Source organism: Nerophis lumbriciformis, linkage group LG20 (assembly GCF_033978685.3).
Source record: "Nerophis lumbriciformis linkage group LG20, RoL_Nlum_v2.1, whole genome shotgun sequence".
NCBI classification, from domain to species: Eukaryota; Metazoa; Chordata; class Actinopteri; order Syngnathiformes; family Syngnathidae; genus Nerophis; species Nerophis lumbriciformis.
The window spans coordinates 12,582,595-12,600,000 of NC_084567.2; the positions used below are offsets into that span (position 1 = coordinate 12,582,595).

The 17,406-nt window shown below is 39.0% G+C and overlaps 1 protein-coding gene across 1 annotated transcript; it reads left to right on the plus strand.

The window, feature by feature from the left end:
- Nucleotides 1-4,023: 4,023 nt before the first annotated feature.
- On the plus strand, nt 4,024-15,839 carry LOC133619768 (protein FAM163B). The gene is made up of 3 exons (XM_061981024.1): nt 4,024-4,169; nt 8,179-8,294; nt 15,256-15,839. The coding sequence occupies exons 2-3, from the start codon at nt 8,202-8,204 to the stop codon at nt 15,688-15,690; spliced, it is 528 nt and encodes a 175-aa protein (XP_061837008.1). The 5' UTR covers nt 4,024-4,169; nt 8,179-8,201; the 3' UTR covers nt 15,691-15,839.
- The last annotated feature ends 1,567 nt before the right edge of the window (nt 15,840-17,406 follow it).

The window sequence follows — 17,406 nt, forward strand, 5'->3', positions numbered from 1 at the left end:
CTGTGTCCCTAATCAAATATCCTCTGTGTCCCTAATCAAGTTTCCACTGTGTCCCTAATCAAATATCCTCTGTGTCCCTAATCAAGTGTCCACTGTGTCTACACGTGTCCACTTTGCCCTATCAGATGTCTGCTCTGACCATAGGCCCACTCTGTCCCTAATCAAGTGTCCACTGTGTCCCTTATCAAATGTTGCATGTGTCCCTAATCAAGTGTCCACTGTGTCTACACATGTCCACTTTGCCTTATCAGGTGTCTGCTGTGACCATAGGCCCACTGTATCCCTAATCAAGTGTCCACTGTGTCTACACGTGTCCACTTTGCCTTATCAGGTGTCTGCTGTGACCATAGGCCCACTGTGTCCCTAATGAAGTGTCCACTGTGTCCCTAATCAAGTTTCCCCTGTGTCCCTAATCAAATGTCCTCTGTGTCCCTAAGCAAGTGTCAACTGTGTCTACACATGTCCACTTTGCCCTATCAGGTGTCTGCTGTGACCATAGACCCACTGTGTCCCTCATGAAGTGTCCACTGTGTCCCTAATTACGTTTCCACTGTATCCCTAATCAATGTCCTTTGTGTCCCTAATCAGGTGTCCACTGTGTCTATACATGTCCAGTTTGCCTTATCAGGTGTCTGCTGTAGACTTAGACTTAGACTTCCTTCCTTTTATTGTCATTCAAATTTGAACTTTACAGTACAGATAAGAACGACATTTTGTTGCATTAGCTCATGGTAGTGCAGGATACAAATGGGTTGTACTTGTACTTGTATAGCGCTTTTCTACCTTCAAGGTACTCAAAGCGCTTTGACACTACTTCCACATTTACCCATTCACACACACATTCACACACTGATACAAGAGCAGTAAGGTGCAGATATAAATAAATAGTTTACTGTACAGATAAATATATTGCACTTTTGCATATGCATCCATGTTTATGGATGTATGTTATATTATATTATATTTATATTCCAGCGAGTAAATCCATTTTGGGGGGGAATTGAGGGGATTCTTTTAATGTGATTCAAGAGTCTTACAGCCTGAGGGAAAAAGCTGTTACAGAACCTGGAGGTTCCGCTTCGGAGGCTGCGGAACCTCTTTCTAGAGTCCAGCAGTGAAAACAGTCCTTGGTGGGGGTGGGAGGAGTCTACAGATTTTCTGAGGCCTGGTCAGGCAGCGGCTTTTTGCGATCTCCTGTATAGGAGGAAGAGGAGTCCTGATGATCTTTTTCCGCCGTCCTCACCACTCTCTGCAGAGATTTCCAGTCTGAGGCACTGCAGGCTCCAGTCCATACAGAGATGCTGTTGGTCAGCAGGCTCTCTATAGTGTCTCTGTAGAATGTGGTGAGAATGGGGGGAGGGAGCTGTGCTCTTTTCATCCGACGCAAAAAGTGCATGCGCTGCTGAGCTCTTTTTACAAGAGCTCCGGTGTGTAGGGACCAGGTTATATTGTCAGTTATCTGCACCCCCAGGAACTTGGTGCTGCTTACCATCTCCACCGCTGTGCCGTTGATGAAGAGTGGAGCGTGGCTGGACTGGTGCTTCCTGAAGTCGACGATGATCTCCTTGGTCTCGTCGATGTTCAGGACCAGGTTGTTGGTTCTGGACCAGTCAACCAGATGTTTCACCTCCTCCCTGTAGTCCATGTCATTTTTGTCACGGATGAGGCCCACTATTGTTGTGTCGTCCGCATACTTCGCAATGTGGTTAGTAGTGGACCTGGCGCAGCAGTCATGGGTCATCAATGTGAACAGCAGCGGACTCAGGACGCAGCCCTGGGGGGAGCCGGTGCTCAGGGAGATGGCACTGGAGGTGTTGTCGCCCACTATCACAGACTGGGGTCTGTCTGTGAGGAAGTCAAGCAGCCAGTTGCATAGGGGGGTACTGAATCCAAGGGGGGCCAGTTTGCTCACCAAGTGCTGCGGGATGATGGTGTTGAACGCCGAGCTAAAGTCCAGAAACAACATCCGCACATGTGTGTCCTTTCTTTCCAGATGTTCTAAGCTCAAGTGGAGTGCAGAGGAGATGGCGTCCTTTCCGGAGTGGTTAGTGCGATAAGCAAACTGGTATGAGTCCAATGTGGGGGGAAGTCTGGAGACAATATATTCCTTTACCAGCCTCTCGGAGCACTTCATTATGATGGGGGTAAGTGCCACAGGGCGATAATCATTGAGGGAGGAGATTGTTTTTTTTTAGGCACTGGGATGATTGTGGCCGTCTTAAAACATGATGGTACCCCAGCCTGGGTCAGCGAGGTGTTGAAGATGTCTGTGAGAACCCCAGCCAGCTGGTCTGCACATCCCTTAAGCACCCTGCCCGGAATGTCATTAGGTCCTGCTGCTTTCTGGGGGTTCACTCTCCTCAGGGTTTTCCGGACATCCGCTGTGTCCATGTTAAGCGGCTGCTCATCAGGGCGAGGGATGGATTTCCTCGCCGGAGTGGTGTTAAGTGCCTCAAACCTTGCAAAGTGGTTGTTCAGGTCATTAAGGAAGCTGATGCTGTTGTCACAGGAACGGGGGGCAGCTTTATAGTCCGTCATGACATGTATGCCCTGTCACATTCGTCTAGTGTTCGTGGGGTTCTCGAAAAAGTCCTGCACTTTCTGACTGTGAGCACGCTTTGCAACCCTAATGGCACGGTTCAGGTTAGCTCTGGCTGTTTTAATTGCTACCATGTCGCCAGATTTAAAAGCCTTGTTCCGAGCCTTCAGCATTGCACGTACCTCACTGTTCATCCAGGGTTTCTCGTTGGTCCGTGTGGGGATGTTCTTGATCGCACTAACATCCTCCATGCACTTCTGAATGTATGCGGACACAGACTCTGCATACTCCTCCACACATGTGTGATAATTGTCAGTGGCGGCGAACATGTCCCAGTCTGTGCTTTCGAAGCAGTCTTGTAACGCTTCCATTGCTCCCTCTGGCCAGGTCCTCACCTGCTTCACTGTAGCTTGCTTCCTGATCAGCAGGGGCTTGTATGCAGGAATTAGCATCACAGATAGATGGTCTGAGGAGCCGAGGTTGGAGGCGGGCTGCAGCTTTGAACGCGTGCTTAATATTGCTGTCTACCATGTCCAGTATGCTTTGCAAAATTCACATATTGATGGAAATGGGGGAACACAGTTTTTATGTTAGCTTGATTAAAGTCCCCTGCCACGATGAAAACTCCCTCTGGATGTGTAGATTGCAGTTCATTGATAGAGCAGTACAAAGCATCCAAGGCTTGTTTGAGGTTAGCACTGGGAGGAAGGTACACTGCTGTGAAGATCATAGCACTGAATTTCCGTGGTAAATAAAATGGCCTGCATTTTATAGTTAATAGTTCTACATCGGGAGAGCAGTGACATGAGACTATCTTCCCACTGTTGCACCAGTTGTTGTTGATGTATATGCAAACACCACTGCCTCGGGATTTACCAGTGAGAGTGCTGCTCCTGTCCGACCAAAACATTGTTAGCCCCTCGATGCCAACTGCCTCGTCTGGAACGGATGGTTTCAGCCACGTTTCTGTGAGAAATATGGCGCAGCAGTCCCTCATCTCCCGTCTTGCATTTAAATCCAGCTTCAGGTAGTCCAGTTTGTTCTCCAGGGAGCGGACCATAGGCCCACTATGTCCCTAATCAAGTGTCCACTGCGTCCCTAATCTAGTTTCCCCTGTGTCCCATATCAAGTTTCCGCTGTGTCCCTAATCAAATGTCCCTAAGGAAGTGTCCACTGTGTCCCTGATCGAGTGTTCACTCAAGCAGTGTGACTGTGAAGTGGGCCAACTTTGGGGATGAATGCGGTTGCAGGTGAGGGGAAGAAGATGAGGAAGATGAGGAAGATGAGGAAGGAGGACGAGCCTCCTCTCCCCGCTGTGACGCATGCGAGCGCATCCTCGCACATGAGCGCGCCTCAGCGGGCAGGACCAGACCGGATCCATCCTGAGCAGGAGAGCTTGCATCTTTGCAGAGCTCGTCTTCACCGGGACTCCTTGGAAGTCTCCTCAGGAGCCGCTGTGGACTCCAAGTGTCCTCCAACTTGCCGTGGAAATGTCCCCCAGACTTTGCTGACTTCTTTGTGCTTGATTCAAGAGCGCACATCCTCGCACCACGGGGACCAGGAACCACAGAAAGAACCTCTGAGCTCCAAGCAGCACGTCAGGAGGAGACAAGCCCTCTTGTGATGCAGGGTAAGATGAACGCCTCATTTCTGGACTTGTCTTGGACAAGTCGCCATGTTCTTCCTTTAGCGTCCACGAACTAGACTTTAACCACACGCACTTTAGAACTTCATGGAAGCTTCAGCACTTTTATCACAACATGATCATGGATGAAGATGTGTGAGCTATCACTGTAATATCACTGAATTATTCAATAGGTTTATGTATCGGCAATGGTATCGCTAACATATTATTGAGATATTAGTAAGATTTATGCATCGAGAGGATATCAATGATATCACTAAAATATTAATGAGCTATTAGTAAGATGTATGTATCGACAAGATATCAATGATATCACAAAAATATTATTGAGATATTATTAAGATTTTTTTATCAAAAATATATCAATGATATTACTAAAATATTATTGAGATATTAGTAAGATTTATGTATCAACAAGATATCAATGATATCACTAAATTATTATTGAGATATTAGTAAGATTTGTGTATCGACAGGATATCAATGATATCACTAAAATATGATTGAGTTATGAGTAAGATTTATGCATCAAAAATACATCAATTATATCACTAAAATATTATTGAGATATTAGTAAAATTTATGTAACGACATGATGTTGATGATGCCACTAAAATATTAGTAAGATTTATGTATCGGCAAAATATCAATGGTATCGCTAAAATATTATTGAGATATTAGTAAGATTTATGTACGGACAAGATATCAATGATATCACTAAAATATTCATGAGATATTTGTAAAATTTATGTATCGACAGGATTATCAATGATATCACTAAAATATTAATGAGATATTAGTAAGATTTATGTATCGACATGATGTTAATGATATCACAAAAATATTAGTAAGATTTATGTATTGGCAAAATATCAATGGTATCGTGAAAATATTATTGAGATATCAGAAAGATTTATCTATGGACAAGATATCAATGATATCACTAAAATATTCATGAGATATTTGTAAGATTTATGTATCAACAAGATATCAATGATATCCCTATAATATTAATTAGATATTAGTAAGATTTATGTATCGACATGATGTTAATGATATCACTAAAATATTAGTAAGATTTATGTATTGGCAAAATATCAATGGTTTCGTGAAAATATTATTGAGATATCAGAAAGATTTATGTATGGACAAGATATCAATGATATCCCTAAAATATTCATGAGCTATTTGTAAGATTTATGTATCGACAGGATATCAATGATATCACTAAAATATTAATGAGATATTAGTACGATTTATGTATCAACAAGATATCAATGATATCCCTAAAATATTAATGAGATATTAGCAAGATTTATGTATCGACATGATGTTAATGATATCACTAAAATATTAGTAAGATTTATATATTGGCAAAATATCAATGGTATCGTGAAAATATTATTGAGATATCAGAAAGATTTATGTATGGACAAGATATCAATGATATCACTAAAATATTCATGAGGTATTTGTAAGATTTATGTATCGACAGGATATCAATGATATCACTAAAATATTAATGAGATATTAGTAAGATTTATGTATCAACAATATATCAATGATATCCCTATAATATTAATTAGACATTAGTAAGATTTTTGTATTGACATGATGTTAATGATATCACTAACATATTAGTAAGATTTATGTATCGGCAAAATATCAATGGTATCGCTAAAATATTATTGAGATATTAGTAAGATTTATGTACGGACAAGATATCAATGATATCACTAAAATATTCATGAGATATTTGTAAGATTTATGTATCGACAGGATATCAATGATATCACTAAAATATTAATGAGATATTAGTACGATTTATGTATCAACAAGATATCAATGATATCCCTAAAATATTAATGAGATATTAGTAAGATTTATGTATCGACATGATGTTAATGATATCACTAAAATATTAGTAAGATTTATGTATTGGCAAAATATCAATGGTATCGTGAAACTATTATTGAGATATCAGAAAGATTTATGTATGGACAAGATATCAATGATATCACTAAAATATTCACGAGATATTTGTAAAATGTATGTATCGACAGGATATCAATGATATCACTAAAATATGAATTAGGTATTAGTACGATTTATGTATCAACAAGATATCAACGATGTCACAAAAATATTATTGATATATTAGTAAGATTTATGTATCGACATGATGTTAATGACATCACTAAAATATTGGTAGGATTTATGTATCTGCAAAATATCAATACTATCGTTAAAATATTATTGAGATATTAGTAAGATGTATGTATCGACAAGATATCAATATCACTAAAATATTATTGAGATATTAGTAAGATTTATGTATCAACAAAATATCAATGATATCACTAAAATATTATTGAGATATTAGTAAGATTTGTGTATCGACAGGATATTAATGATATCACTAAAATATTAATGAGATATTAGTATGATTTATGTATAAAAATATATCATTGATATCACTAAAATATTATTGAGATATTAGTAAGATTTGTGTATCGACAGGATATTAATGATATCACTAAAATATTATTGAGATATTAGTATGATTTATGTATAAAAATATATCATTGATATCACTAAAATATTATTGAGATATTAGTAAGATTTGTGTATCGAAAGGATATTAATGATATCGCAAAATATTAGTAAGATTTATGTATCAACAGGATATCAATATCACTAAAATATTATTGAGATATAAGTAAGATTTATACATCAAAAATATATCAATAATATTACTAAAATATTAATGAGATTTAGTAGGATTTGTGTACCGACAGGATATTAATGATATCACTAAAATATTAGTAAGATTTATGTATCGACAAAATGTCATATCACTGAAATATTTTTGACATATTTGTCAGATTTTGATAAGACATCTGTTATATCACTAAAATATTACTGAGATATTAGCAAGTTTTATGTATTGACAAGATATCAATGATATCACTAAAATATTATCGAGATATTAGTAAGATTTATGTATTTAAATATATCAATGACATCACTAAAATATTATTGAGATATGAGTAAGATTTATATATCAACAAGATATCAATAATATCACTAAAATGTTAATGAGATATTAGTAAGATTTGTGTATCGACAGAAAATGTATGATACCACTAAAATATTAGTAATATTTATGTATCCACAAAATATCATAATATCACTGAAATAATTTTGACATAGTCAGATTTTGGTAAGATATCTATCTAAAATATTGAGATACTAATAAGATTTGATCAGGTATTAGTGATATCAATGAACTAGTATTGCTATGTCAGTAGGATTTTGATAAGACATCAGTGGTGAAATATTAATGAGACATCAATATCAAATTAAATTAATTAAATTAATTAATTGGATATTATAGTAAAATATTTTTCAGATTTTCAAAATATATCATGATATTACTGAAATATTACTGACATATTAGTAAGATTTTGATATGATATTATTGATATCACTAAAGTATTATTGAGATATTAGTTTGATTTGACAAGATATCAGTGATATCAGCTACTGTAGATGTTTTTGAGATGTTATTTAGATTTTTATACTATTTTAGTGATATGAATGACATATGTTTGAGATATTAATACGATTTTGATAAGATATCAGTGGTATCCCCTGGAATATTAATGATTGAATTCAGATTTTGATAAGATATCATTGATATCAATGAACTAATTTGATGATATTATTAAAATTCGGTTAAAAAAGTGATATCACTGAAGTATCATTCTGATATCAGTGATATCTGACGAAGTATCATTGCGTGTTGAACTGAATGTAATATTCAGTGTTGAGTGTGCAGGCAAGGATGCTAATGCTAACAATGAAGTGCAGCCTTGCATAAAACATGAACGTTTGAAGACAAGGTTCACTTCCTAAAACTATTCCTTCTTCAAAAAGCTCCAAAAAAATACAGTTTGTCTTTTCTTCCTCCTCGTCACCATCCTCACCTCAGACTGTTGATGGAGAGAATTTCGAATGTCAGCCGGGACCGTGGTCATCGCAGGAGGAATTCTGGCCGCCGTCATCTTACTGACCATCGTCGCCGTGCTGTGCTTATGTAGGTTGCAGGTATGTTGGCAGACCGTAACACAATGTAACACACTGTTAACTGTAACACACCGTCAATGCTGTGCGATCTAACACAATATAATCCACTCGCATTGACATTGTAACACAAATGTAGCATTCTGTCACCGTAGATGTTACTCAGTGTAACCAAATGGCATTCACATTGTAACACAATGTAACACACAGTCACTGTCAACATAACACAGTGTAACCAAATGGCATTCACATTGTAACACAATGTAACACACAGTCACTGTCAACATAACACAGTGTAACCAAATGGCATTCACATTGTAACACAATGTAGCACACAGTCACTGTCAACATAACACAGTGTAACCAAATGGCATTCACATTGTAACACAATGTAACACACAGTCACTGTCAACATAACACAGTGTAACCCAATGGCATTCACATTGTAACACAATGTAACACACAGTCACTGTCAACATAACACAGTGTAACCAAATGGCATTCACATTGTAACACACAGTCACTGTCAACATAACACAGTGTAACCCAATGGCATTCACATTGTAACACAATGTAACACACAGTCACTGTCAACATAACACAGTGTAACCAAATGGCATTCACATTGTAACACAATGTAACACACAGTCACTGTCAACATAACACAGTGTAACCCAATGGCATTCACATTGTAACACAATGTAACACACAGTCACTGTCAACATAACACAGTCTAACCAAATGGCATTCACATTGTAACACAATGTAACACACAGTCACTGTCAACATAACACAGTGTAACCAAATGGCATTCACATTGTAACACAATGTAACACACAGTCACTGTCAACATAACACAGTGTAACCAAATGGCATTCACATTGTAACACAATGTAACACACAGCCACTGTCAACATAACACAGTGCAACCAAATTGTTTTGACAATGAAACACAATGTAACACACAGTCAAGGTCAATGTAACACAATGTAACCAACTGGCATTGATAATGTAAAATATAACACACAGTCACTGTCAGTGTAGCACACTAAAACACACTGGCAGATACGCACACTGTAATACAATGTAGCACTGGCAGCTACACTGTAACATAGTTTAAGTCTATAGCACTACAGTGTAACACAATGTAACACTTGTGTTACACAGTCACTGTCAACGTAACAGAATATAACCAACTGGCATTGACATTGAAACACAATGTAACACACAGTCGCTGTCAATGTAACATAAAGTAACCTACTGGCATTGACAATACCACACAATGTAACACACTGTTAACTGTAACACACTGTCAATGTTGTGTGATCTAACACAATATAAACGACTCGCAATGACATTGTAACACAAATGTAGCATTCTGTCACCGTAGATGTTACTTAGTGTAACCAAATGACATTCACATTGTAACACAATGTAGCACACAGTCACGGTTAATGTAACACAATGTAGCCAACTGGCATTGACATTGAAACACAATGCAACACTTTGTAACTGTCAACGTAACACAATGTAACCAACTGGCATTGACAATGTAAAATATAACACAGTCACTGTCAGTGTAACACAATAAAGCACACTGGCAGATAGGCACACTGTAATACAATGTAACACTGGCAGCTACACTGTAACATGCTTTAAGTCTATTGTACTACAGTGTAGCACAATGTAACACTTGTGTTACACAGTCACTGTCAACGTAACAGAATATAACCAACTGGCATTGACATTGAAACACAATGTAACACACAGTCGCTGTCAATGTAACACAAAGTAACCTACTGGCATTGACAATACCACACAATGTAACACACTGTTAACTGTAACACACCGTCAATGCTGTGCGATCTAACACAATATAACCGACTCGCATTGACATTGTAACACAAATGTAGCATGCTGTCACTGTAGATGTTACTCAGTGTAACCAAATGGCATTCACATTGTAACACAATGTAACACACAGTCACTGTCAACATAACACAGTGTAACCAAATGGTTTTGACAATGAAACACAATGTAACACACAGCCACGGTTAATGTAACACAATGTACCCAACTGGCATTGACATTGAAACACAATGCAACACTTTGTAACTGTCAACGTAACACAATGTAACCAACTGGCATTGACAATGTAAAATATAACACAGTCACTGTCAGTGTAACACAATAAAGCACACTGGCAGATAGGCACACTGTAATACAATGTAACACTGGCAGCTACACTGTAACATGCTTTAAGTCTATCGTACTACAGTGTAGCACAATGTAACACTTGTGTTACACAGTCACTGTCAACGTAACAGAATATAACCAACTGGCATTGACATTGAAACACAATGTAACACACAGTCGCTGTCAATGTAACACAAAGTAACCTACTGGCATTGACAATACAACACAATGTAACACACTGTTAATCAGAATCAGAATCAGAAATACTTTATTAATCCCAGAGGGGAAATTAAAAATTTTCAGCACAATCCCATTCAAGAGCAGAGAAACATTACAGGTTGTCTGTAATGTTTTACAGTTCCTGTAATGTAACATTACAGGTTGTTACAGTTAATAAACATTAACTGTAACACACTGTCAATGCTGTGCGATCTAAAACAATATAAAAGACTCGCATTGACATTGTAACACAAATGTAGCATGCTGTCACCGTAGATGTGTAACCAAATGGCATTCACACTGTAAAACAATGCAACACACGGTCACTGTCAACATAACTCAGTGTAACTAAATGGTTTTGACAATGAAACACAATGCAACACACAGTCACTGTCAATGTAACACTATGTAACCAACTGGCATTGTTATTGAAACACAATGCAACACTTTGTAACTGTCAACATAACACAATGTAACCAACTGGCATTGACAATGTAAAATATAACACACAGTCATTGTCAGTGGAACACAATAAAACACTTTGATACAATGTAACACTGGCAGCTACACTGTAACATAATTTAAGTCTATAGTACTACAGTGTAACACAATGTAACACTTATGTTAGACAGTCACTGTCAACGTAACAGAATATAACCAACTGGCATTGACATTGAAACACAATGTAACACACAGTCGCTGTCAATGTAACACAAAGCAACCTACTGGCATTGACAATATAACACAATGTAACACACAGTCACTGGCACTGTAACATAACGTAACATGCTGGCAAATAGGCACACTGTAATACGATGTATGTACACTGTAACAAAATGTAACTCTGTGGTACACCATTTAACACTAAACCCACACAGTCACTGTCAACGTAACACAATGTAACCGACTGGCATTGAGAATACACCACAATATAACACTGGCAGCAACACTGTAACAGGATGTAAGTCTGTAGTACTACAGTGTAATACACAATGTATCTACACAATGTAACACTAATGTCACACAGTCACTGTCAAGGTAGCATAATTTAACACACTGGCAGATAGGAACACTGTAATACAATTTAACACTGGCAGCTACACTGTAACATAAATTAACATCCTATTGTGATGGTGTTACATTGTAACATTAATGTCACAGTCACTGTCAACGTAACGCAATGTAACACATTGTCACTGTGAACAGAATGTAACAAGAAAGTCATAGTCGACACCCCTAACCATGACACTGTTAAACAAATGTAACATGGTGGCGTAACAGAGAGTAGCCAGTGTGGCGGTGCAAGTGTACATTGGTAAACCCTACCCACCTGACGCCTCGAAAGTTTGCACTAGACATCGAATTGACAGCATGGGTTTTTAGCTCGATGCCAAGAGCTTTTCTTACGCTCAGGTTCAAGCCACATGCAGGACACATGCTCTGGTTACACTGGCAGCTACCAGTATGTCGTGAGACCTTGTAACATGCTGGCAGCTACACTGTAACACAAAGTAACTCTCGAGTACTACAATGTAGCACGATGTAACACACTGTCACTGTCGACGCAACACAATGCAACACACTGGCAGATAGGCACATTGTAATACCATGTAACAATGGCAGCTACTGTACACTGTAACAAAGTGTAACACTCTAGTACTATGATGTAACACGATGTAACACGCTGTCACTGTCAACGTAACAAGGATATTATACTCCAGCACTGCAGTGTAACACAATTTAACGCCCTGTCACTATCAACGTAGCAGGATATAATACTCCGGCACTACAGTGTAACACAATTTAACACTCGGTCACTATCAATGTAACAGTATGCAATACTCCAGTACTAAAATGTAACACAATATAACACTCTGTCACTGTTAACGTAACAGGATATAATACTCCGGCACTACAGTGTAACACAATTTAACACTCTGTCACTATCAATGTAACAGGATGCAATACTCCAGTACTAAAATGTAACACAATATAACACTCTGTCACTGTCAACGTAACAGGATATAATACTCCGGCACTACAGTGTAACACAATTTAACACTCTGTCACTATCAATGTAACAGGATGCAATACTCCAGTACTAAAATGTAACACAATATAACACTCTGTCATTGTCAACGTAACAGGATATAATACTCCGGCACTACAGTGTAATACAATTTAACACTCGTTCACTATCAATGTAACAGGATGTAATACTCCAGTACTAAAATGTAACACAATATAACTCTCTGTCACTGTCAACGCAACAGGATATAATACTCCGGCACTACAGTGTAACACAATTTAACTCTCTGTCACTATCAATGTAACAGGATGCAATACTCCAGTACTAAAATGTAACACAATATAACACTCTGTCACTGTCAACGTAACAGGATATAATACTCCGGCACTACAGTGTTACACAATTTAACGCCCTGTCACTATCAACATAACAGGATGCAATACTCCAGTACTAAAATGTAACACAATTTAACACTCTGTCACTATCAATGTAACAGGATGCAATACTCCAGTACTAAAATGGAACACAATATAACTCTCTGTCACTGTCAACGTAACAGGATATACTACTCCGGCACTACAGTGTAACACAATTTAACACTCTGTCACTATCAATGTAACAGGATGCAATACTCCAGTACTAAAATGTAACACAATATAACACTCTGTCACTGTCAACGTAGCAGGATATAATACTCCAGCACTACAGTGTAACACAATTGAACACTCTGTCACTATCAATGTAACAGGATGCAATACTCCAGTACTAAAATGTAACACAATATAACAGTCTGTCACTGTCAACGTAACAGGATAAAATACTCCGGCACTACAGTGTAACACAATTTAACACTCTGTCACTATCAATGTAACTCCAGTACTAAAATGTAACACAATTTAACACTCTGTCACTATCAATGTAACAGGATGCAATACTCCAGTACTAAAATGTAAAACAATATAACACTCTGTCACTATCAATTTAACAGGATGCAATACTCCAGTACTAAAATGTAACACAATATAACACTCTGTCACTGTCAACGTAACAGGATATAATACTCCGGCACTACAGTGTAACACAATTTAACACTCTGTCACTATCAATGTAACAGGATGTAATACTCCAGTACTAAAATGTAACACAATATAACACTCTGTCACTGTCAACGTAACAGGATATAATACTCCGGCACTACAGTGTAACACAATTTAACACTCGGTCACTATCAATGTAACAGGATGTAATACTCCAGTACTAAAATGTAACACAATATAACACTCTGTCACTGTCAACGTAACAGGATATAATACTCCGGCACTACAGTGTAACACAATTTAACACTCTGTCACTATCATTGTAACAGGATGTAATACTCCAGTACTAAAATGTAACACAATATAACACTCTGTCACTGTCAACGTAACAGGATATAATACTCCGGCACTACAGTGTAACACAATTTAACACTCTGTCACTATCAATGTAACAGGATGTAATACTCCAGTACTAAAATGTAACACAATATAACACTCTGTCACTGTCAACGTAACAGGATATAATACTCCGGCACTACAGTGTAACACAATTTAACACTCGGTCACTATCAATGTAACAGGATGTAATACTCCAGTACTAAAATGTAACACAATATAACACTCTGTCACTGTCAACGTAACAGGATATAATACTCCGGCACTACAGTGTAACACAATTTAACACTCTGTCACTATCATTGTAACAGGATGTAATACTCCAGTACTAAAATGTAACACAATATAACACTCTGTCACTGTCAACGTAACAGGATATAATACTCCGGCACTACAGTGTAACACAATTTAACACTCGGTCACCATCAATGTAACAGGATGCAATACTCCAGTACTAAAATGTAACACAATATAACACTCTGTCACTGTCAACGTAACAGGATATAATACTCCGGCACTACACTGTAACACAATCTAACAACATAGAATGTAACACTGGCAGTCACACTGAAACACAATGTAACACTGTAGTACTCCAGTGTAACACAATGTAACATGCTGTCACTTTCAACGTAACAGAATATAATACTCTAGTACTACAGTGTCACCCAATTTACCACACTATCACCGCCAACATAGAATAATGTAACACACAGGCAGATGGGCACACTGTAATACGCTCTAATACTGGCAGCCATACTGTAACACAATGTAACTCGAAGTCACTATCACTCAACGTAACACACTGGCAGATAGGCACACTGCAACATAATGTAACAATGGAAGCTACAATGTAACACAGTCACTGCCGCGGATGACAGCGTAACATGGTAACACCGAGACAGTTACAGTGTAACATGGTAACACCGAGACAGTTACAGTGTAACATGGTAACACCGAGACAGTTGCAGCGTAACATGGTAACACCGAGACAGTTGCAGTGTAACATGGTAACACTGAGACAGTTACAGTGTAACATGGTAACACCGAGACAGTTACAGTGTAACATAGCGTGACACCCATTGTTTCTTGCCCCGCCCCTGCACAGTATTACTGCTGTAAGAGGGAGGAGTCTGAGAAGGGGGAGGAGGAGGAACCCGAACTGTCCACCATGTCGCCTTCCCACCCCTTGGCTCTGTCGGCTCCTCCGACGCCGCCGACCCCGGAGCGTTACAGCGACGAGTCGGAGACGTACCCGCCCACCTTCCTGACCGAGACCAACGGGCCCGTCAGCCACTCGCCGCAGCTGCGCAGGTGCCACCGGCCGCACGCCTTCTGCCCGTCGTGCGCTCGCTACACGCTGCCCCTTTACCTGCAGCACCCCGAGAGGCTGTGCAACGGCGGGCGGCGGGCAGGCTACCGGAGCGTGCACCAAGACCTGGACGTGACCTCGGACGTGGCGGGCTTCTACCAGAAGCTGGACCTCATCCGCTCGGTTGCCATGAGGGAGGCGGTCACGCGCAGCGTCAGCACCGACGTGTAGCTCCAGGAGCACGGTGACCTACAACACTGAGGGCTCTTAGATGCAACGCCATGTTGGATGTTAGCTTGACATCCAGCGACTTGAAAAACTCTTACGTTGGCGTGCGGCTTATTCATCCGCCAATCAAGTTTTTCTTTTCTTCTCCAAACCCCGTTTCCATATGAGTTGAGAAATTGTGTTAGATGTAAATATTAATGGAATACAATGATTTGCAAATCATTTTCAACCCATATTCAGTTGAATATGCTACAAAGACAACATATTTGATGTTGAAACTGATAAACTTTTTTTTTTTTTTGCAAATAATCATTAACTTTAGAATTTGATGCCAGCAACACGTGACAAAGAAGTTGGGAAAGGTGGCAATAAATACTGATAAAGTTGAGGAATGCTCATCAAACACTTATTTGGAACATACCACAGGTGAACAGGCAAATTGGGAACAGGTGGGTGCCATGATTGGGTATAAAAGTAGATTCCATGAAATGCTCAGTCATTCACAAACAAGGATTGGGCGAGGGTCACCACTTTGTCAACAAATAATTTGAACAGTTTAAGAAAACCCTTTCTCAACCAGCAATTGCAAGGAATTTAGGGATTTCACTATCTACGGTCCGTAATATCATCAAAGGGTTCAGAGAATCTGGAGAAATCACTGCACGTAAGCAGCTAAGCCCGTGACCTTCGATCCCTCAGGCTGTACTGCATCAACGAGCGACATCAGTGTGTAAAGGATATCACCACATGGGTTCAGGAACACTTCAGAAACCCACTGTCAGTAACTACAGTTGGTCGCTACATCTGTAAGTGCAAGTTAAAACTCTCCTATGCAAGGCGAAAACCGTTTATCAACAACACCCAGAAACGCCGTGGACTTCGCTGGGCCTGAGCTCATCTAAGATGGACTGATACAAAGTGGAAAAGTGTTCTGTGGTCTGACGAGTCCACATTTCAAATTGTTTTTGGAAACTGTGGACTTTGTGTCCTCCGGACCAAAGAAGAAAAGAACCATCCGGATTGTTATAGGCGCAAAGTTGAAAAGCCAGCATCAGTGATGGTATGGGGGTGTATTAGTGCCCAAGACATGGGTAACTTACACATCTGTGAAGGCGCCATTAATGCTGAAAGGTACATACAGGTTTTGGAGCAACATATGTTGCCATCCAAGCAACGTTACCATGGACGCACCTGCTTATTTCAGCAAGACAATGCCAAGTCACATGTTACATCAACGTGGCTACATAGTAAAAGAGTGCGGGTACTAGACTGGCCTGCCTGTAGTCCAGACCTGTCTCCCATTGAAAATGTGTGGCGCATTATGAAGCCTAAAATACCACAACGGAGACCCCCGGACTGTTGAACAACTTAAGCTGTACATCAAGCAAGAATGGGAAAGAATTCCACCTGAGAAGCTTAAAAAATGTGTCTCCTCAGTTCCCAAACGTTTACTGAGTGTTGTTAAAAGGAAAGGCCATGTAACACAGTGGTGAACATGCCCTTTCCCAACTACTTTGGCACGTGTTGCAGCCATGAAATTCTAAGTAAATTATTATTTGAAAAAAAAAAAAAAAAAAAGTTTATGAGTTTGAACATGAAATATGTTGTCTTTGTAGTGCATTCAATTGAATATGGGTTGAAAAGGATTTGCAAATCATTGTATTTCGTTTATATTTACATCTAACACAACTTCCCAACTCATATGGAAACGGGGTTTGT